Source organism: Camellia sinensis, chromosome 5 (assembly GCF_055761805.1).
Source record: "Camellia sinensis isolate YWXY chromosome 5, ASM5576180v1, whole genome shotgun sequence".
Taxonomy (NCBI): Eukaryota; Viridiplantae; Streptophyta; class Magnoliopsida; order Ericales; family Theaceae; genus Camellia; species Camellia sinensis.
In genome coordinates this window covers 183122126-183145056 of record NC_138965.1, presented here as the reverse complement: position 1 = coordinate 183145056, position 22931 = coordinate 183122126, and the positions used below count along the sequence as shown (strand labels likewise).

Below are 22931 nucleotides of genomic sequence, written 5' to 3'. Positions count from 1 at the left end.
TGTGTTTGTTTTTTTTTTTTTTAAAAATAAATGTCACACCATTAGTGGTTGCTTTAGAGCACCACTTTTAGTGATCTCTATCATTACTGATAATAAAATATAGTATAAAACAGAAAAGAATTCCAACAGTTTAGTTCGCAAGTCTACTAGCTAGCTGGCATGAAAATGTTTAAATTGGTATCATAATATTAGGAAAATTAGTGGGAGCTCTAATTAGAGCTACCACTAACCCAAAGAGTATGTGTTTTGTCTATATTTTTATTTATTTATTTTTTTTACTTTTTCACCTCATTAGTAATGGGTTTAGAGTCACCAAATTAGTAATTTAAGCATGGTTGATAATATTATTAGACCTATTCCCCTCCCCCCCACCAAAAAAAAAAAAAATGAGTACTTTTGATGAGTCTCAATTCCGATTTACTTATATATAAAGAACAATAAAAACAAAACAATAAAAGATCAATATTTCATTTCCTTTGATCTTAATACAAGTTTATGATAAAATCTACAAGCCAACACAAACTATATGACAATTACATTACGTACTGGAAATCACCATCTTTTTTTTTTATTTGGTACAACTGACAACATCCATGAGGCCATCCACCTGGATAATAATAATTAAACTAGTGTCACAGGCCAGCAGTGTAGGGTACTCCGGAGGCCGGAATCCAACCATCTCCGCCCAAGAAATTTCCAACTGTAAATTTTCCGGCTTCTGTGGGACTTGTTATAACGTGGTACCCCGGCCACTTGACCCTACCACCAGTACTTGCACCCGCACCCGTGTTCATGTACTCGCCATAATACAGTGTGCTCAAAAAACTTCCACTCCATGGAGCCCAACCGGCCGGGTTAATCAAACTGTCTAGAGTACACTTCATGAACACTGTCCTCGAGTACTTATGCCACGGTCGCCCCAGATATGTCTTAAATGAGCCCTGTACTGGTTTCATGTCTGAGGATGCGGTGACAATAGAGTTATGGATCACAATCCCCGTGTTTTGGTTAGGATCGGTTCTCCCCTGAGCGGTGACGGTGTTTTGTTGATTGCTCATGGGTTTTCTCACATATATGTTGCAGCTCTGAAAAACAACAACCGCATTACCGAATATGAAGTCAACGGTTCCATATACGTTGCAGTTACGAAAAAATTGTCTTAGGGCGTAGACGTATAAGGTGTCTTGGTAGCCTTTGAAGCTACAGCTATAGAAGACCGAGTGATCAGAGCTAGAGCGAAGTGCGACTGCTTGGTGTTTTTGAGGTCCGGCTGTGTTTTCAAATGTCATGTCACGAGCAATGAACCCATCACCGCTAACACCTAAGAGACAGTTAAATATCAAATGACTAATTTTTGTAATAAAATTGACTTATATTAATTACTTATCAATTAAAAGTAAATTTCTTTCTTTGTCATTGACACAATAATGTTGGTTTATGATATGATTAGACACATAGAATGGTTTAATTTTAGCTGCTTTGTGGCCTACCTCATTAATTGAGGCCAGGACAACAAGGGTGATGTTAAGGACTCCCAGTGACTGGGAACCCCCAGCACCCCAGTGTCACATGGCACACTGCCAGTGGTTGAAGTCCAAAAAAAAAAAAAACAACAAAAATTTCAGCCAATCAGCAAGGACCCCAGCACCCCCACTGGGGTCCAACGCATTTTCCGGATAACAAATATGAATATAAATACAAATTGTGTTTACTAATGGCACAAGCAATGGTTTCAGTCTTGTCTTAATCTCTCAACAGTTTAATGTCATACCAAGAGTTATAATGTCATCAAGGTTTTAAAGATTGGCCAATAGAGAGGTTTGGGCCTAAACCTGTTTGGATTTTTGGCCTTCCGATACCGATACCATCGCTACAAAAATAAAAATAAAATTTATTGCGTATCAATTTTTTTTCAATACAAACAATTGGATTGCTATGATTTTTAAAAATTAAACAATGGTGTCACTTGATTCCCAATCCTAGTCATTCAATATTTCTGATACTATTACATCACGAGTAATATTAATTTGTCTTCTAATATTGTTATTTAAAACGTTACAAGATTTTAAAAATCAACCGTTACATATTGTATTGGCTGGTATCGATATTTTGGGCTCTCAATATCTATATTATTTAATATATTGACGAAAATCTTTCAATATTGGCCAATATATGACCCTATCATTGATATCGATAGTTATGCCAATATCATTATTTAAAACCATAGTTGTGTGTGATGGAGAGGAAATAATATGGAAGAAGGGCATACCAACTTATCTAATTAAAGTTTGAGAATTAAATTAATAGCTTTTTCTACTTAACTTTATTTTATTTTTGTTATTGTGAAAAAAGGTTTTACAAAGCTTACCAACAGTTGCAGAGCGAAAAGTTGTGGAACCAGCTTGATTATTTTTATTTCCAGTAACAATGGTGGCATCAATTCCATCTCCAATAAACATCAAATTCTTCATGGATCTCTTAATCACAACATTCTCATTATAAACACCGGCTTTTATGTATATGACGAATCTGTTCGTCCCACCGTTTGAAGCCGCCACGGCCTCAGAGATGGTCTTGTAATTGCCAGAACCATCTTGAGCCACCACAATGTCGGCACTTGGCGATGATGACTGAAGCAGTTTCCTGTCAGCTGATGATACCCATTCTGGGAATCCGTCAGCCAACAGGCGTCTGTTTCGTGTCATCTTAGCAAAATTAGATGAAATTGATGATGTTGCCTTGTTTAGTGCTAGTGAATTGCCAAGCAACTTTGACAAGTCACTCAACATGTTAACAGGGAAGGACTCTAAATGAGAAGATAGGTTGAGATCAATGAAACCATTCTTGCATGTTTGTTGGTTGGTGATCGCAGCGCTCAACCATGTTTGAGCGCTGGTTTGGTCTTTGGAGTTGATGGAACGGTTAAGCTGGTAAACCGTGTCATCATAGAGCTCCAAACAATCAGCCCAAGCCAACTTCTCTCGCTTGTCAAATGAGCTCACGTCCATGGACGAGACGAGACTGTAGGCTTGTTGAGCTTGGTTTAGAGTGACTCTAATGGCAGATTTACGCAAATCAAACTGGGTTTCATCTGGGGTTCCTAGAGGTTTGGTGCCAATTAGAGAATTGCATAGTTCAGGGTAGGGGGCTTGGCTACATGGTGACATGGTTGTGGACCCATGTACTAACCCAAATGGCGATGAGACTACATGTACACTCAAAAAAGCTAACACAAGAACAAGTTTGGTATCCATGTATGACCCAAAACAAGTTTATAAACACTTCTTAGATCTCTTCTCTAAGATTTCTGTGATCCACTTATGAGAAAGCATGCTCCTTTTATAGGGAAAATTATTCATTGTTCCGGATCACCGCGTCTTTTTTTGTATCAGCAATATTAGATATGATATCTCACTCATTCGAGTTTACTTTTGAAAAAGTGAAAAAATATAATTTTGGACCCCACTCGTCAGAAATCGACAATTAAAAATAAGCAAAATAAAAAATAACGTGATCGTCCAGTTCAAATCCATGGAATAATTTCTCATTTTATATGCATAAATTGGCTATTATGTGTGCTTTCAACTGTAGCAGCGGTACTACTAGACATTTCAACGCATTTGAGAATGCCATGGGCCATGCAAATGACGCTTACGTTATAAAAGAATCTGACAGTACGAAATAATAGAAATATAAAACAGAAAATATATTTAAATATATATATATATATATAGACGGTATGATTGAAATTTCTCTTTTAAGTATGACTTACGCTAAACTTAGAATGAATTTCAATCACGATATATTTCTCTGTACTCTAATTCTATATATTTAACATTTGTGTAAAAATAAAAAATTTGGGAGTATAATAAGTGTAGTTTATGAATGACTATGTAGTTATTAGCAATGTTACAAACTTAGGAAGAAAAAAAAAAATCTTAGGAAATAATCAAAATTTCAAATCTATGGTCAAGATTCCCTCAAGAATTAATCTCACAATAACTACTTTAAATATAAAACACACAAGTCCTAATTTATGAACTTATACTCCATTAAGATCTCGTTTGGCAAGTGACTTTTTTAGCCAAAAAATAAAAAAGTTACTAAAAAATTAAAAAGCCAACAATCTATACCAAAAAGTCAAAAATTCTCTTTTCTCCTTACTTTTTGCACATCTTTTCGTAAAAAGTCAAAAAGTCATCCCAAACATATTAATTTTTTTACATCACATTTTAGCCAAAAAGTTTCTAAAAAAGTCTGTTCCCAAACGAGGTCTTAACTAAGATTTTTTGTACCTTCAAGTCCTATTAAATTTTTAATAGTCAAAATTACCCTTAAAATAATGATTGTTCATCATTTATGATTATCTATAAAAGAGCATGATAATTTGACATTTATTTTGATTTTCAAAACTTTAAAATATCAACTTTAAATTAAAAAAAAATTATGTGCAAAAAACAAAAAACTAAGTTTTTTTTTTTAAAAAAAAAATTGAAAAAATTGAATAAATTTTTTGTACAAAACTGAAAATTTTATGTTTATAAAGGATTATAACGAAGGAACACTGATGTGCAAAAAAAAAAAAAAAAAAAAACACTTCAAAAATGAAAAAACTAATAATGTTCTTAATTTTAAAACTGGAAAAAATTGACAATGTTTTCGATTTTATTAGATAGTTAAATCAAACTAATAAGTAGAAAAGCAAAAATATTTAATCTCATACTGCAATTTTTTTTCATCAGTTAGTGAAATAATTGTCTGGAACACTACTATGTAAAATTGATAATATTCTTAATTTTAAAAATTAAAAAAAATGATAATATTCTCAATTTTATTATAAGATTTATTAGTTCAAAAAATCTTAAATAAGATCTAAACTTCTATAACATTTGTAAATAAAATTTTTAAGTAATTAACTCAAATATAAATTATTGATTTGATCTATCATTCTAAATACCAAAGACTTGGTTGTTTGTTTGGATGAAGCGGCTAAAATACGCCAGTGGTTTTGGAAGTCAATGTCTGGGTTGTTTGTAACTTTTTTCCATTAGACGTTTACGTGTATGGCTACAATTTTAATTTAAGATAAACCAATAAATATATTGCATGATCGAAGACTGACAACCCATAAGTCTATGTGGCATATAATTAGACGTCCACAATTTGATAGAACAACGGAATAGACTCTGCTGGCCTATTTTGGAAAGTGGGTTATAATTTACTTCTCAGATTATAATTCACTTTCTCTCTTATAAAAAAATTATTTATAAATTGTTTATAAGTAATTTTTCATCAAAAAATTAATTATAACTATCTTTTCAGAATAGCCTTAAAGTCTTGAAAAAGTCTTTTTAACTCATTAGAAAATTATTAATTTATAGTAAATTTAGAGTTGCTATTGTGAGCTACTTCATCATAAATTTTGACGTTTGATTATTTATTACGGGTATATGTGTATTTCTAGGTTTCGTTTTTTTGGGTTCTTGGAATTGTTATTAAGGGATTTGGATCTTTTATATTATTTTTGAGTAATGTTCGGTATATTAAATTTTTTATTAAATAAATGATCAAATATCTCACATGGATGTAAGATTTATCTTTTTATGAATCTCATATCCATATAAAATATTTAATCATTCATTTAGTAAAAAATTTAAGACACATAACATTTTTTATTATTTTTTTCATCGAGTTAGTCATTATCAGTCAACAGATAATTAGCTTAATGAAAAAAGTGTTGAAGATGATCCCCTTTCGTTGACAATTATTATGGAATAAAAAGAAGCCACAGAACGTTGCCTATTATTTAATTTTAAATGTTTGTAAAGTTATGTTATTCAAATTTAATATTAGTGCAAAACTTTTATATAAAATGATGTAATTAATTTCGATCTAAAAATAATTATTGAAAAATCTAAAAATCGCCGAGTTATTGATTTGTGATTATATATCAATTTTAAATAGTAAATAAAAATCTCAATTAAACAATTAAAGACGAATCAACACAATGATTTAACGTGAAAAAAATCACAATTGGAAATAAAAAAATCATGGGCCAAAGTCACAAATCAATTTACTAAGAAGACAAAAAATGAATTATACAAGTATGTAAAACAAAGTATAACGCAGCGGAATAAAAATTATGGTCATACATTTAGAACAGAGTCTGAATTGAAGGATCTCGTGGGTAAATCACGTGCTTCCTGAATCTGATCAGTCAACCCAGCAATGGAGTGATATTACAATAGTGAATATCACCCACACAAATCACAGTGCAAATGGCTTTGATCGTTAGTTTTTGGGAGAGAGTCAGTATACGGGAAAAAACTCAAATATACGTTGTTTTTCTCTTAATCACCCATATCCCATATTATCATATATATAATATGTTTATCTCATTTTTCCATATCAGTTATATGAGATAATATAAGATATATCATCTATCCATATCAATTATATGATATATATATATATCTTGAGTGGTTATCCAAATAGGTTTGAATTTGAATTCAAAACCCATTTGGATAAGGTTCAAAAGATTCAAAGGGTCATGCCACATGGGCGCCCATTTCTAACATCTCCCACTCGCACATGAGTTGGTATGACACTGCCACATCTCTATCTCAATCTCTCCAAAAATGAACAATCTCATACTAGCCAATGCACCGTGCGACCGTTGAGAACACCTGCATGTGGGAGCTCTATACTAGAAACTCAAAATGAGCCAGCATAGAGACATCAACCCAAAAAGAACAGAAATAGTGTCTCATATACCCCAGACCCATCTAATTACATCGGTTCAAAAAACATCTTTAATCCCTCAAAAAGAGCATGTTTGACCCTCTCAATTCTTGCAATACATTCACACTCAATCCGCTTCTCATACAGAGCGATGTGAGTTGCCGGCAGTGAATATACAACAGTGGTGTAATACTAGATGATCTTCCATTTGCCCTCATGCCATTTAGTTTAGGATTGACCGCTTTCCCAGTGATGTCCCTTAAGGCCGAATCATACATGACCGCAGACAACATACCAAAGTAGCAGAACATCAACCTCTTACCTTATGACATAGTCAAAAGTCACAAAAGGGTACATAAATGAAAGTCATATCAATAATGACATGTAAAACTCACACGGTGAGGAAACAGGGATCCATTCTCTCACCTCATTACTCAGTCGCTAAGCACATATAGTATGAATACATGTTACGGTGGAGTAACTCTTCTAAAAGAGTGACGTCATCCTCGATACACCGTACAGATATTAGTTTAGTCGCTTTCTAGCGTCTAACCCAAATTCTCTATTTGCTCGCCTTCCAGGCGCCAAATGAGATCTCGCATCTGGCTAATTATAACAGGCACAACATGGAAAGTGGGTATTAACATCCATGTTTGATCCTTAACACAACCTCATCTTGGTTATAACCAAGGCGACATACATAGTGGATTATTTAAGCCTCTCTTAGCTCCAAATAAAAAATAAACCACTAGTCTCATCCTTGCTCGCTCCCAAGCGCCAAGGGCAATTGCTCGTGTGAGTGAGCTAATCTTGCCTGCTGACATCATCATCTGCTAATCATTATGACACAAACCATAATAGTGTCAACATCCCATCATCTCAAAATAAGTGATCGATTTTAAAAAAAATTGTCCACAGCTTGCGCAATTCTAGATTCTAAACATAAGCCTTATCAGCACCTCTTGCGATAAGTATATACAATGGAATCCACCATGTGCACCTCACATGAAGTGATTCAAGATCACAATTCTAGATTCCAAACATAAGCCTTATTAGCACCTCTTGCGATAAGTATATACAACGGAATCCACCATGTGCGCCTCACATAAAGTGATTTAAGATCACTACCTCTTGCGCAATAACCTCTCTAAAGATATTTTGGTGACCATTTTGCGTTCATTCTTGATGCGCCCAACTAGCGCATTGAATCTTACAATGAGTAAATTAATATACTACTAGTAAAGCATTCTATCCACAGTCTAATGAGTAAGGTCAATGTCTAAACAACTCAGTTGACCATTTACCAAAGATAACACTTATCATGCTGAATACGCCCACAAAGTGTACTTTAGGTCCCACAACAAAGAAAAAATCAAGGAATATAGGTCATCTGTTTCTCCCAAAGACAATACGAGGGTACACTCAATAGCTAAGGCTCTGGCTTTTACCGATAGGTAAGTCAATGGGTTTGTAATTTTGCATCTAGAATCATTCTAGGATATTCCTTATGTAAGTCATCGAAGACAAACCGAGAATTTTCCCAAAACAATCCTTAAGGATCGTGCATCCGAGCATATAAATTACATCAACCATGTCCATTATATCTAAAATAAAGGACTGCCCACCCTAGGTGGCGACAACCTTATAAATTCCTGGATCATAATGACTAAGTAAGGAAAAACTTCTTTTTGGACCATTGATCATGCCTCAGTGGTCTTCATCGATCATCATTGGCCTATCATGGCTTGACGAAATCTAAGAACCACTATTTGGATAACTGTTTTAGGCTGTAAAAGATTTATTAGAACTAGCAACATTTTTGCGCTCCTAACTTTTCACCATAAAAGCAGAAGGTAAATCCATACGGACCTACTTATCCAATTCCTTGACGAGAAAGCTGGGTCACAATGTCCACAAATCAATGTTCCGAACTTATGTCAATCATAGCCTAGGTCAAAATAACCTCACTCCCCAGGAGGAAGTCTTTTCATGGTCTACACTTTCCTCAATGGTGCGACTTTTCGGTATCTAGCGAGCCTTATGCCTCAACAATGACTATCCAAATTACGCATAACTTTAGAACAGTTTCGTGTCATAATGGAAAGTCAACCAAATTATAAAAATGGTTAATCTTCAAAAACTTTGTCTTAAACTGCGCAACATTAATCCACTTTCTAAAAACAGGGGACTAGAACCATTAGCATTATCCTAGGCTCTTTATCATCTTGCAGAGCAATCATGAATGTTTCCCTCTCAATCACCCAGTGATGACGTGAAAAATTTTCATATTCGCTACCACGCAACTAAGAATGTAGAGTATTCTTCTCTAATGGAGTAATCCATTAGTAGGCACATCGCTTCCACTGTCCCTAGGATATTGAAAATTTCTTTCCATTCTCAACTAGGCTACATAGAGCGCTATGATTAGAATTCTCTATCTTATAGAGTTCCAAAAACTCTATTCATGTCACCTTTACTAATAAAACTTTATGTGACTTAATTACACTACCACAAAACTGTTTACCTATATGCACATGACCCAGAGGGTTTACATGACCGCATACAATAATGCACCACACGACCCTTTGTGTTTACAAGACAACATACAATAATGCGTTATAGAACCCTAGGTCTTAACTTCGCAATCTTATGAGAAGTAAAATAAAGATAAGCTGCTTAACGGTTACAGATCGCCCATAGATGGCTCTCCACTAACCCATTACTCAAATGTAGTGTAAAATCTGATATGGAGGGCACTTAGTTAGGGATATAGGCAACAAACTAGTGCAATTCCCAATTGGAAAACATTTTGTGCCATTATCCACCTAACATTAACAATATTTAATTCCTTATCTCTACTACACCATTGTGTTGTTGAGTACTAGGAATAATCAATCTTCTAAGCATCCATCTCTCTTCACAGAGTTTTCTAAAATAACTCAAATAGATACTCGCCACCTTGGTCAAAACTAAAAACACGAAAGCTATTATCTAATTGATCTCAACCTCATATGTGCAATGTTAAAAATCATCTCAAAACTTTTGACTTATGGAAGATCAAATAGTCTTGACTCAGATGCGTATCGTAATCTATAAATGTATCGAGATTGAGGCTTAGCTATCATACCCTTACACATATCTAGTCACAAATATCATAGTAGACTAAATGCGCCAAAACAAATGACCTTCTACGGCTTTCCTACTTACTTGTGCGCACCCATTGCGTACAAAGTTACACATTCACATGAGAGCAGGATGTCATAAGCGAGTGGGCCCGAGAAGGCCTACTCAAACCATCGTGTCATCATCTCATTAATGTGATTAAGTATAATAAGCCACTGGTTCATGACCAATGTCATAAACTAATTCCAATCGTCTTAATGTGTGAGTTCTCGAAGACAAGTTTTAAAGGTTTAGGCCCAACTAGGTAATGACTCACGACTAATTCATATTCACTAGATCACAAAAGAATGTCATGGAGATATCAAGTACGCCTAAGTCGCAAATTTAACTAGTAGATGCTAATCCCCTGCACCTTCAAGTCAATTTTATTCTCCACACACTTTGCTGCATCTAGTTGAAAGATGACGATACTCCTCTTGCCATATCTATTTCTCGCTTCATAGTTACTTGCAATTAATTCTACTATCCACATGAATGAGAGAATAAGCTATCAACTATGACAGCTCTTGAAATAACTTAAGCGCGGATTAGGCTAAAGAGTCTAATTCAACACAATGCTCTCACAAGCCATGCGTCAAATTCTTATAGTTATAACAACGTTGTCGGCCTTTACCTTTTCATTACTATGTTGCAACGTTTACGCTTAGTGGTAAACGTTATTCAAAACGTTAGCCTAGCTAAGGAATTATACAAAGAAGCACCTCTTCATGTCTCATACTCAAGTGTGAAAACAGTAAGTGTCCAGACTAAGACAAGTTGGCAATGCTAATAGATTTTGCAGCCATTTAGCACTAATCTCTTCACTTAGTGTTAATAGATTTTTCTGCTTCTAAGCGCTAATCTTTTCACATAGTGTTAATAGATTTTACAGCTTCTAAGCGCTAATCTTTTAACTTCACGTGATATTTCAAAGCACACTATTATAGTGCGTGAAATTTTGCTCCATCCACTCCCAATAATTGGGTAGAGAGTAAAACACTGCTCATACTAGCTACTCGTCTTACACTTAATGACTAATTTATTAAAACTCGTATTTCTTGGATGACGTGACTCTTGAATGTTACTTTATCCAATGATGCAACATCATTACAAGTCAAATTACAAAGTCAATCAGCGCAGCTCAATAGTCAAGATCATATACAGATCTATTGAGGGCTTAATAATTTCATAACCCCAAAACTCGCCAACCAAAATTACGTAGCATGCTGCTAACCATAGCGCACGCATTAGTTTTTATTGTGCTAAACAAGGCAACAAAACCACAGTGACTTTGAGTCATGTTTCCTTACTTTGGCTCAATTAAGGTCTGACCTAAAGTCTCCAAGACTTTTGCTCATCTAAAGAATGGGATTGCATTGTTCACATTTGAATATCTTTACTAAGTCTAGGTCAACCAATTAACTTCCACAAGCTAAGTCAATTTAGAGACAAATTCGCATTGGGATTAATTTGATTAGCATAATATAATTTTGCCACAAAAATCTAAATTAAATAGTGACAATATTATACAAGTCGCAAGATCGAAAATCCGTTATGCTCGTAATCATCTCTTGCGCCACAGGTGACAATTATCCAAAATTTAATTTAATTTATGCGCAAAATATTAGTTTTCGGAAGTTAATCTACAAAGATTTCTCTCAACCGAATCACCTCCCACTGACTATGGCATGTCTAAAAGCATGATAAAAAATTCTAATTCCATACAATAGCATCATAATGTAGATTCATAACCAACTCATGCTATGTCACAATTAATAATGAAATTTAAACAAATAACAATTAATCATGCTATTCTAATTACAACATATTAGAAACTTTAGGCAAAAAAATAACAATATGCTGTATTTAATATTCAAATTATGCCATAACAGAAACTATATCACTTCTGAAATTTTCTGAAATTTTCTGGTATTTTCTGGAATTTTAAATAACTAATAAACACATATAAAATTGGAAATAAATATTCCAGAATCTGGTAAAATGCTATAACTATACCAGTAAATAGTAAACTACAACAGTAGTCTACAATAAAAAATTCAGCCCCAGAAACTTAATCATGCAACACCAGATACATTTTAAACCAGAAATAATGAATTATTATTTCAGGAAAAATATTTTTTATTTTCATAAAATTTTCAAAGTTTTACAGAAGATAAAAAATTTAATTCTGAGTCTAACGGTACCAATCACGCTTAAAACAAAGTTATGACGAATTAATTATGACCATTTAACGCGATTCAGAATTTAAAACAGAACAAACAGTGCCTTATGCATCAGCAGCCAAGTCGGCGGAGGAAAACGGTGCGGCTCAGGGTGCAGCTCAGCACGTGGCGCGCATGCGTGGCGCGGACGGTGCGCCCGTGAACAGCGCCGTTGACGCACGCGTGAGGCAGGGCGTCTGGCGCGTGGAAGCGACTCACGGCGTCAGGTGGTGCGTGAGGCCTACGCGCCGCCTTCCAAGGTGTTTTTTGGTCTAATTATTGTACTTCCAGACTCCATGTTTTAAAATAAAATCATTTATGGTATTAAAAAAGACATTAATGAACATAAAAATAGGTATTTATGCTCTTAATCTAATGAAAGTAGACATTTTTCCTCCTTTATAAACATTCATGTATATAATGTATACATATACATATAAAAAAATACACATGATTAAAGAAAAACACGAAAATACCTATTCATGCTCTGATACCAATGTAAAACAAAGTATAACGCAGCAGAATAAAAATTATGGTCATACCTTTAGAACAGAGTCTGCATTGAAGGATCTCGTGGGTAAATCACGTGCTTCCTGAATCTGATTAGTCAACCCAGCAATGGAGTGATATTACAATAGTGAATATCACCCGCACAAATCACAGTGAAAATGGCTTTGATCGTTAGTTTTTTGGGAGAGAGTCAGTATATGGGAAAAAACTCAAACATACGTTGTTTTTCTCTTAATCACTCATATCCCATATTATCAGATATATAATATGTTTATCTCATTTTTCCATATCAGTTATATGAGATAATATAAGATATATCATCTATCCATATCAATTATATGATAGATATATATATATATATATCCTGAGTGGTTATCCAAATAGGTTTGAATTTGAATTCAAAACCCATTTGGATAAGGTTCAAAAGATTCAAAGGGTTATGCCACATGAATCTCCAAATCGTAGGCTGAAATTGCCTCCTGGCAAATTTCGAGAAACAGCAGTTGTTGGCTGTTGAGGATGTACGTGCCGGTGACAGAATCGCTCAAATCATCTTCGAGAAAGTGTCTTTACCAAGAATGGTGGAGAAAGATGCTCGCAATCATTTGATGTAAAAGGACGCCCTCTTATTCGTTGAAGTGCATTTCTAGCTCTTCTCTGCAAAACATAATTTCGTCGCTGGTCCTGACGATATTCTCTGATCTGATCTTCGAACAGTGGTGCTCCAGGTGTTGCTGTTGTTGGCCGTGGTTGGTTGGTAACTCGTGGCAGGGTCACCGTCCTTGTCCTGGATGTTGAGGCCATCACGAATTTTTAAGCCTGAGTTTGTCAAGCTCCTCCTGTAGCAACTTGTTCGGATCCCGATGAACTCTGAGAAGTCCTTAAACATTAAATAAAGCAGAATAAATCATTCAATCAACAGAGGCCTTCACTACCCTGATAAGTGTTTAAGCTACAATAGCCATATTAAGTAGCTCTGATACCAATACACAGGATCTAGTAGTATTAAGCAAAGAACTAGATAGAAACTTACAGAAATTTATTACAGAGAGCGGAAGCTTCTTCAAACTTTGATTACAAGGATCAAGACAAGTTCCAAAAAGATTCAAAGGGTCATGCCACATGGGCGCCCATTTCTAGCAAAGTGTACTCTTAATTTCCCAGAGAATCTACGCCCAAATTAAACCGACCCCAATATGTCTTTTCCACCACCGTCTTCACTTCGGAATTGTCTTGCCCAACGTTGAATTCATAACGCTAATGTCGAATGCACGATGATAAGTCACTTCGGAATCCACCAAAGCTTTAAGTCCAAGTTTCCCGTAATCCACCGAAAAACAATTCTCTCTCTTGTGAATAAAAGAAAATAAACAAACCTCTTAATGATACTGATATAAAATTCATGAATCCATTGATCACTCTTAAATCATTAAGGAAACACTCATAAAGCATCCTTCAATATAAAATACTTTGTTTTTTCTTCCTCTTTGAAAAACTGGACTGCTCAAACTTTAAAACAAGCAAACAGTACACTTTATTGTAATCTGGATCGTGAAGATCGCTCGAGCGCATATTTCACCGCTCGAGCGGTGTGACTAAAGGCAGTGCAAAACATATAGACTGACTGCTTGAGCGCAACTTTTACTGCTTAACCGGTAAAACTTTCTTATTAGAAGTTCAGAAGATCTACAAAAATACTGAATAATCCTTTCATTGTTCGAGCACACAAATGACTGCTCAAGCGGTCAAACAATTTCGACTGTATTTTTTCTTTTTGCTTCATGAGTGCAGCCCCTCAACCCCGCCTAGGTACTGCCCCAGACACGCCATAGGGTGCTGCCCATTAGACCCCCACGAGCTGACCCTGTACAACAAAGTGGCAAACATGACAAGATTAAGATCACAAACTCCTCTGCACAGGTACAATTTGGGTTAGATTCACATCTAAACACTCACATCTTCACTGAAATATAAGAGCAACAAAATTACAACTGAACGGAGTTTTATCAAATGAGATTTTCAATTACCAAAACTTAAAAATTACTTTATATAATTTTTATTTATAAAAAATTTATATAGAATGAGATTAGAATTTTGTAATTATGATCTAAATTAATTATCTTCTTAATTTTCAATGACCAAAGATGAATAGACCACATCATTCTATGCAAAAATTATATGTATAAATTAAAATTTAAATGTTACCATTTTATCATTTAATTTACTATATTAAGTTCAAATTATGATGGAGTTTCATTATCTATTAAATATGATAAATTTTAAATATACATATGAGCCATGATAGAGACCCCCTCTATTCACCACCCCACAACCCCCACAGACACGTGGCAGGTGGTGATTGGACGAGAAGGAAAAAAAGAAAAAAGAAAAAGAAAATATAACCAATGAGAGAGAGAGGGGGTCAAAAGGGGTGGGAGAAAAGGGGGCATGAAATATTTTTGTATACATATAAATAAATATTTGTAAATATTTTTTTATAACAAATATCTTTTCAACATAAATATTAGGTTATTCAATCGCACGAACTTTTGTGACCTGACTGGCTGAAAAATAAAAAACGTGTACCAACAACGGATATAGATTTTTTTTTTTAGGACTTTTAGTGGTCTTTTGGCAATATATGTAAAAAGTTGCGCTTGCAGCTTGATTCTGAAAAAATTACATTAAGTGCGTTTAATTTGAGTTTTAATTTTTTTAAAATTGAGCTTTATATTTTTTGTATTTTTTTATTTTTAGTGAATATTTTTAAAATTTTAAGTATTTTTTTTTTATTTTTTTAGATGTACCTTATAGATGTATCTAAAAAATAAAAAATTTGTGAAAAAATATTTTAAAAAATTAACAAATACATAAAAATACGAAAAACATGCTAAATTTTCATATTTTTTATATTTTTGGTATTTATTGAATTTTTAAAAGATTTTTCACAAAAATTATACTTTTTATGTGTATTTATGTTAAGTGTGTCTAAGAATTAAAAAAAAATTCTTAAAATATTAAAAAAATTCAATAAAAACAAAAAAATACGAAAAATAAGAAAGTAAATTTTTCTGAAAACTGTTTTAAAAAAAAACGAAATCAAACAAGTTTATTAGCTTTTTTAGCAAAAAGTTATTTGACAAGGTAAAAAAATGCTACACATAAAATTACAATTATACTCTTTATATTATTTAGGATTATACATAAGTGAAAATGTAAATTTTCTAAATTAGGTGAGATAGTTTGGTCATTTTATTGCGATGTGACATCATAAATAAATATTAACCAAAAAATTCAAAATTAACTTTTTACCAACTTCTCAAATCACTTTCTAAAAAAATAAAAAAATTTAATAAAAGGTTAAAAGTAAACTTTTTACCATCTTTCCAAAACACCTCTTAACGGGTTGTTTAGGATGTCCTAAATAAGTGCACTTTTTGACTTTTTGGACTAACAAGTTGAGGAAAACAATATGGTTGTTTGGGTTAACTTTTTGACTTTTTATGGAAAAATATGTATTAAAAAATTGCATAAATTAGTGTGTAGGAAAAAAATAAGATTGAGAGTTGTGCAGCCATACTTTTTGACTTTTGGTGATTAGTGATAACTTTTTAACTTTTTGACTTTTTGAGCGCATGCCAAACTTGACCTAAATGTTGGACTTGAACTTTCCTTCTGTCCATTTCATAGATTGGAGGGTGTTGTTTTATAATTTAAATTGTTTATGTTATTAAATTTTTTATTTATAAGAAAAATGTATTAGTTAGATTTGATAATTTTAACTTATTTAATTTATAATTTAAAAAATGGCCAATAAGTGTGTTTTTTAAAATATATCATTTATTTTTTGTGACAAACGAGAACAATTAAGCCCCGGTTTGGTTTTCTTGTTGGGACTAAATAAACACATATAGACAAAAAAAAAAAAAGCTACAAAATCACAAAATGACAAAATATTCGACTTTTGATGCAAAATTACCAAATTGACCCATATACAAACAAAAAGTTAAAAAAAAATCATTTTTTAGTGGAGGGTAATTTTGTCATTCAAATGCAAAAAATTCAAAAAAGCCAAACAAGAAAACCAAATAAACAAAAAAATGACCCCTAAATCAGTTTCAATTATTGAATTTATCTAATTTTTTATATGGATAATATAGACCGAGAATATTACAAAAATGAATTACTCAAATCATCGAAACGAAACTCATGATCCATTTCATGAGTTTAAACAATGCCCTTCAAAGTTTTAAGGGATTTAATTTAGTAGGAGAAGAGGCAATTGAAAGACTTATTAATTTACTATTTAAGAGATTGCATAGTCGAATCTCATATAAATTAAACGCTCCAAAACTTAGGATTATTGAAGGATTGTTTGATTCCAAAATTAATGGATGTATCCGTAAACTGATCAGAAAATCAAGTCATATAAAAAAAATAAAAATAAAAAGACTAATCCTAAATGTTGAGTGAAAGTAAGAGGAATGAGACCGCCACAAACACAATGGGTTGCCAATTGGACACGAAATGACTCGTGAAATGCCTTTGCTTTGCTTTAGTTGATTACGATATAACTCAACAAGTGGTGGGTCTCTTTCTTCCTTAGTTTGGTAAACAGTTAAAAGTCTCAAATTAGTGGTTGTAAAGTGGTTTTGTTGTATTGTATCATCATGTTCTTCTTATGCCACGTCCTTTCGTTTTTTTATTACATTTTACTTAGCTGTGTGGTTACCATTCATACATCTCTGTCTCTGTCTCTCTCTCTCTCTCTGCAACTCTCTTCTACATGAAAAATTATATAATAGTTCCGGCGTACTCCGGCCACTTGTTTTACCCACGTGTGAAGCCATGAAGCTTGCTTTGCTTTTTAAGATTTCCCATTTTTGGTATTATAGGAAATGGAGGGTGGGCTTACCGGATCAAGGGGTGACAAATTGCTGACCTGAGGTGTTATATATTACTTAAATAATTCATTCAAAATTTTCAATTTTGAGACTATTTGAACCATAAATTTATATTTGAAACAATTATTCCAAATTCTTTTTTTTTTTTATCCAAAAGAAAAATAACAATTTGAAAGATTGTATTATTCCTATCTTTTTATTTATTTGTCTATATGTATATCTATTTGTTGGTTTTCTGGTGACTTTTTTGTCAAGTTGCCACAATATAACAAACTGTACATTCGGCAACTAAACACTACAAGAAAAAATATTTTTGGCCTCTAAAAAAGCATCATTGGTCACTGAAAGTATAGGCTTTGCCGACTAAAAATATTTTGGTAGCCAAAAGTATTGGTTTTGGTGACTAACAGTCTGTTTGGTTGCCGATATAAGGCTTTTACCGACTAAAAATATTTTAGTAGCCAAAAGTAAGGCTTTTGGTTGCTAAGGCCAAGTTTGGTTAATTTAGTCGGCGTTGATCGCATGTTTTAGCTACTATATTATTTTTGTCGACATATAATGCTTATTAGCGACCAAAAAAACTTTAGTCACTAAATGTAATGTAATCGGCGACTAAAATAGTTTTAGTCGGTGTTAGTTGGCATTTTACGCTACTAATTGATAGTAGTGTGTGAGAATAAAATGAGAAATTAGAAATTACAAAAAATATAAGGGTAAAAATGAAAAAACAAACAAATGTTCTTTAAAACAAGATGCAAAATTAATTGGAGGACTATTGGTGACTAAAAATACACTTTTAACAACTAAAAATATATATTGTTCTGTATCATTTTATATTATTCTTGGCAAACTATTTGCTTAATTTTTTTAATGACTATTTGTCAACTAATATATTTATGCAAATAGAATGGTGGCACAAAAATCAGTGGATGTATATGATAATAACATTAAGATCTTATATTCATTGAGAAATTCTATCTTTCAATGAAGTTATTCTTAAATGAATTGTCAGTAAAAGTGTAGCTAAAGGGAAAAATATGAATAAACCTCTTGAGATTTGTTTAAAATATGATTATTTTTGTAGTTTAAGAAATTACATCTTGTCCTTTCAAATTTTTAATCTCATAACAAATGACCCATTTTATTAATAAATCGCTAAGTTAATTAATAATTTTTAATGATATTTTTTTAGACTGTTATTTTTTAATGATGTTAGAAATATATTTAATTAGCTATTATGATAATTTTATTATTGCATAGAAAAGTAGTTAGGAATTTCATTTTTCAGTATATTTTGTTAAATAATTTTTTTTGACGAGGGGTATTTACAATTTTCAAAATACAATTCGTATTTTATGTAAATCTTAGAAAGTGTAATTATAATTTATTCTAAAAAAAATAAAGAATTGAAATTTGTTTTCTGTGTGTTCATTTGTTAGGAAAATGTAAATGTATTGTTTGAAATTCTTGTAAAATCTTACATTCTTTTACTAGACATGTTTGGAAGAAATACTTTTCGTATTGGAAAAATTAAAAAATATGAGTGCCATAACTTTCTTACTAACTGAAAATAAAAAGTTATGAAAAAAAAGTTAAATTTTCAGTACTTTACTTTCAAGGCATCATTTCCTATATAAGGTCCATGTCTAATGCCTTTTCGATGTCCACCATTGATATTGCGGCCTAAACTTTGGATGTACAACATTTTTTTGGTAAATAATTCAGGCTGTTTGGTTTTCAAATTTAGGATTCATTTTTCAGAAAATTAAAATTTTTTATTTTTCATATATTTTTTTAATTTTTACTGAATTTTTTAATATTTTAAATAATTCTTTTAATTTTTAGATACACCTAACATGAATATATTTAAGAAGTATAATATTTGTGAATTTTTTTTAAAAAAATTCACTAAATATCTAAAATATTAAAAAAATAGAAAAAATCAATACATTTTTCTTATTTTTGTTTATTTATTGATTTTTAAAAATATTTTTTTATAAATATTTTACTTTTTAGATATATCTAAGTAATGTGCATTTAAAAAAGTAAAAAAAAAAATTGCTTAAAATTTTAAAAATATTCATAAAAAACAAAAAAAAATACAAAAAATAAAAAATTCAATTTTAAGAAAATTAAATTTAAAAAATTGAAACCAAACACACGAATATATTTTGGCAAAAAAAGAATCGTAAGGGACAAACCTTTACACTAAAACGACAGTCCTAATTTCATAAAGCTAAAGTTACAAATCCAAAATTATATGCAATCTCATATAAATTACGAAATAAAAAAAATGACTGGTCCTCTCTCAATCAAAAATTCAAAAAAGGGTAAAGATTTTTGAAAGTAGCCAAGTGAAGATTTCGTTTAAAGTTCTACTATCACATTTCGACAAAATACTCACAGAAGAAGTCTTTCAATCTTTGTCTCTAACTTCCTTAGGCAAAATACCAAACATTGAACAAATCAAGCACCAGCGAATCCTTTATGATCTGGTAGATATCATAAAAGTTACAGTGGCACTGTGATCAAGGTACAATTTAAAGGAGATTACTCAGTAAATGATTTTGTTTTCAATATGCCACAAGTTAGACTTTGTATCAGGCAAGGAAAATAGTTATCATGGGCCTGCTTTGCTAAGGTGGTAGGATGGGTAGTGTTTGGGGTCTGTTTTCGCTTATTTGTTATTTGGGGCCTGTTGTGGGGTGTTTTTTTTTTTTTGGGGTCTTCTTGGCTTCTCACCAACTTGGTGTGGTGCTAGCATATGATATGCTTGTGTATCGGTGTCCGTTTAGTTGGTATGGTTATACTTGCCGTGTTACTCTTTACACTTTCTCCTTTATTAATAAAATCCTTGTATTTTGTACTTTACAATCCATCAATAAAATTTCTTTTGTTGATAAAAAAAAAATTTGAGAATTTTAGGGTAAATTACCATTACCTTTACCTTTCCTGAAATTTGGAAAAAATGCAGTTACTAGCTCTCCACTTTTAACATAATTACACTAATTACATTTTTAATAAATTAATAATAAAAAAACCGATACTAATGCAAGTGGTCAGTAGATATGGATATTTTAATAAAAAGATATGACAATATCATTTTTTTTTAATCATACAACTAACGAATTACGAAATGGCCTTGGACAGAGTCGAGTGGAGAAGAAGGATTCATGCAGTTTGGTTTGGTTTGATTATACAATTAACGAATTACTAATAAAAAAAAGATTTGGCTATTATGTGAATTAAAATTTTAAAAAGGACTGGTATAGTTATGTTAAAAATATAATACTGATCATATTTTTTTTAAATCTTTAAAAAGGTAAATGAAACTTAGCCTAAATTTTTATGTCTGCCCATCATGCTTATCTATGTGATGTTTTCCTCAATTTGACCTTGATTATCAACAAATGAACATAAAATCTCATTTCTTATAAAAATTAACTTTGTATGATAATAACATTATATTGGTTAAGCATTTAAATTCTTAATTATTATAAGTAATTAACCAATATAATGTTTTTATCATACAAGGTTAAAAATCATTAAGAAGTGAATGAGAAATTAACTATAAAGATAACTAGTTGAACTTTGGTTAAAAGAATAGTAAATTATTTTTTGGAGAAATTAAATTAAATATTTAATTTTTTTTATATAAAATTAAACTCAGTTACTACTTCTTTTCTAGAGCAATTGTATCTGCTCTTCTGTGTGCAACTTATTCGTCAAAGTCCCTCTTCTATCATTTTATTCATTGAATTTTCTTGTATTCATAATAAATTAATGAGTGGTTGGTTTGCCAAGCACATAGATTGAAGTGTTTTCTTTTTATGATTTGATCGTTCTATCCTGTGGAGTAGATGTCTGTCATTTTAGAACGTGTTTGTTGCATTAATGTGATTTGCTTGAATAAGTTTTCTTCCTTTAATAGGATAACGTGATTGCATAAGAAAATTGCGACCATCGGATTATATTGTTTGAACATTTAAAAGTAGATTTGTTTTTAAATATAATTGATACGTTAGTGAATTAGTATTATATATTCACTTTTGATAAAAGTAGATTTGTTTCTAAATATAATTGATACGTAATTGAATTAATATCACATATTAGAATGAGATGGAAGACATGGCATATGATAGGTAGGAAAAATATATCATTAACGAATTTTCAATCCTGGATACATAGATATGCTTAACATGCTGAAACGACTGTCATTATTGATCCTATGTATACCTACCAATTTAACATAGATTCAAACTATTTTATCAAATTGTGATTTCTACTTATCTCCGGAACTAAATTATTATTAGAGAAAGACGGTTTTCCTAACTTCTTTATCCCTTATCCATTTTTCCGGCTTTATAATTTGTTAATCTCCTAGCTTAGTGTAAGATAGAGATAGGCAATTGTTAACAATGAATGAAAGTGAAAGAAATGGTTTGACAATTTGTTTTTTGTTGATAAATATGTGATTACGATTATCAGTTTGTTGGTTGAATTAGAATTTCTTTCTATTTTTTTGAAAAAGAAAAAGTTAATTATGCTGATATTCCCTACATTTTACCAATTATGTCATTTTGATTCCTACACTTTTAATTTGCTCAATTTTAATCCTTAATTGTAAACTTTGTGTCAATTTAATTCAATTGATAACCTCGTTAAAGCTTTTGATAAAAAAAATTATTACAGAGCTAGTTGTGATTAACTCACTAAATTGATCAAGTTTATAATTTTATTTCTAAAAATATGACACATGTTGCTCTCGTACACATTTTTCATAAAAGAAAATAATAGCAGTAGTAATTAATTAGATCAAATTAAGATAAAATTATAAATTCAAAATCAAAATTGAGCAAATTAAAATTACAAAGACCAAAATATAGGAACTATTTAATTCACCCAAAAAAAATAGAATTAGTTTATAGATTTTTGTTTACAGTACAGATTTCATATTTATTTCTTGTTTAAATTTAGAAAATCTGTTTGTCATTAAATACCTTTCATTTGTAATTTTTTTTTTTATTTTTTTATTTCATGATTTCTGAATTATATGAATTTTGTATTAGTTTGTTTTCATTTCATATGTGAAAGAGTGTAAAAGGGATGCAAATAAAGTTCATCTGTGGAGTTATATCTTAGAAAACCCAGTTTTAAAAGTTTTCTCAGCCATTTTCTCGCAAGCCAATCGGTCTCCACTTCCAAAACTCTACACTGTGTTTGGTTTTGTAATTTTTACAAATAAATTTAAATTTTTAATTCATATTTTTTAATGTTTGGTGAATTATTTTAATATCTTAATCAATTTTTGACTGAATACAAATATATATATATATATATATATAATTAAGTATACTTTTTTATATTTATTGAATTCTTATTAAATTTATTC

The 22931-nt window shown here is 31.6% G+C and overlaps 1 protein-coding gene across 1 annotated transcript; it reads right to left on the bottom strand.

Moving 5' to 3' along the window:
• Positions 1–440: 440 nt before the first annotated feature.
• LOC114264652 (pectinesterase) lies at positions 441–3321 on the bottom strand. Its single transcript, XM_028205346.2, has 2 exons — positions 2369–3321; positions 441–1321 (listed from the first exon to the last, which is right to left on the bottom strand). Exons 1-2 carry the CDS (start codon positions 3252–3254, stop codon positions 633–635), a joined length of 1575 nt encoding a protein of 524 aa, XP_028061147.2. The 5' UTR covers positions 3255–3321; the 3' UTR covers positions 441–632.
• Positions 3322–22931: the final 19610 nt, after the last annotated feature.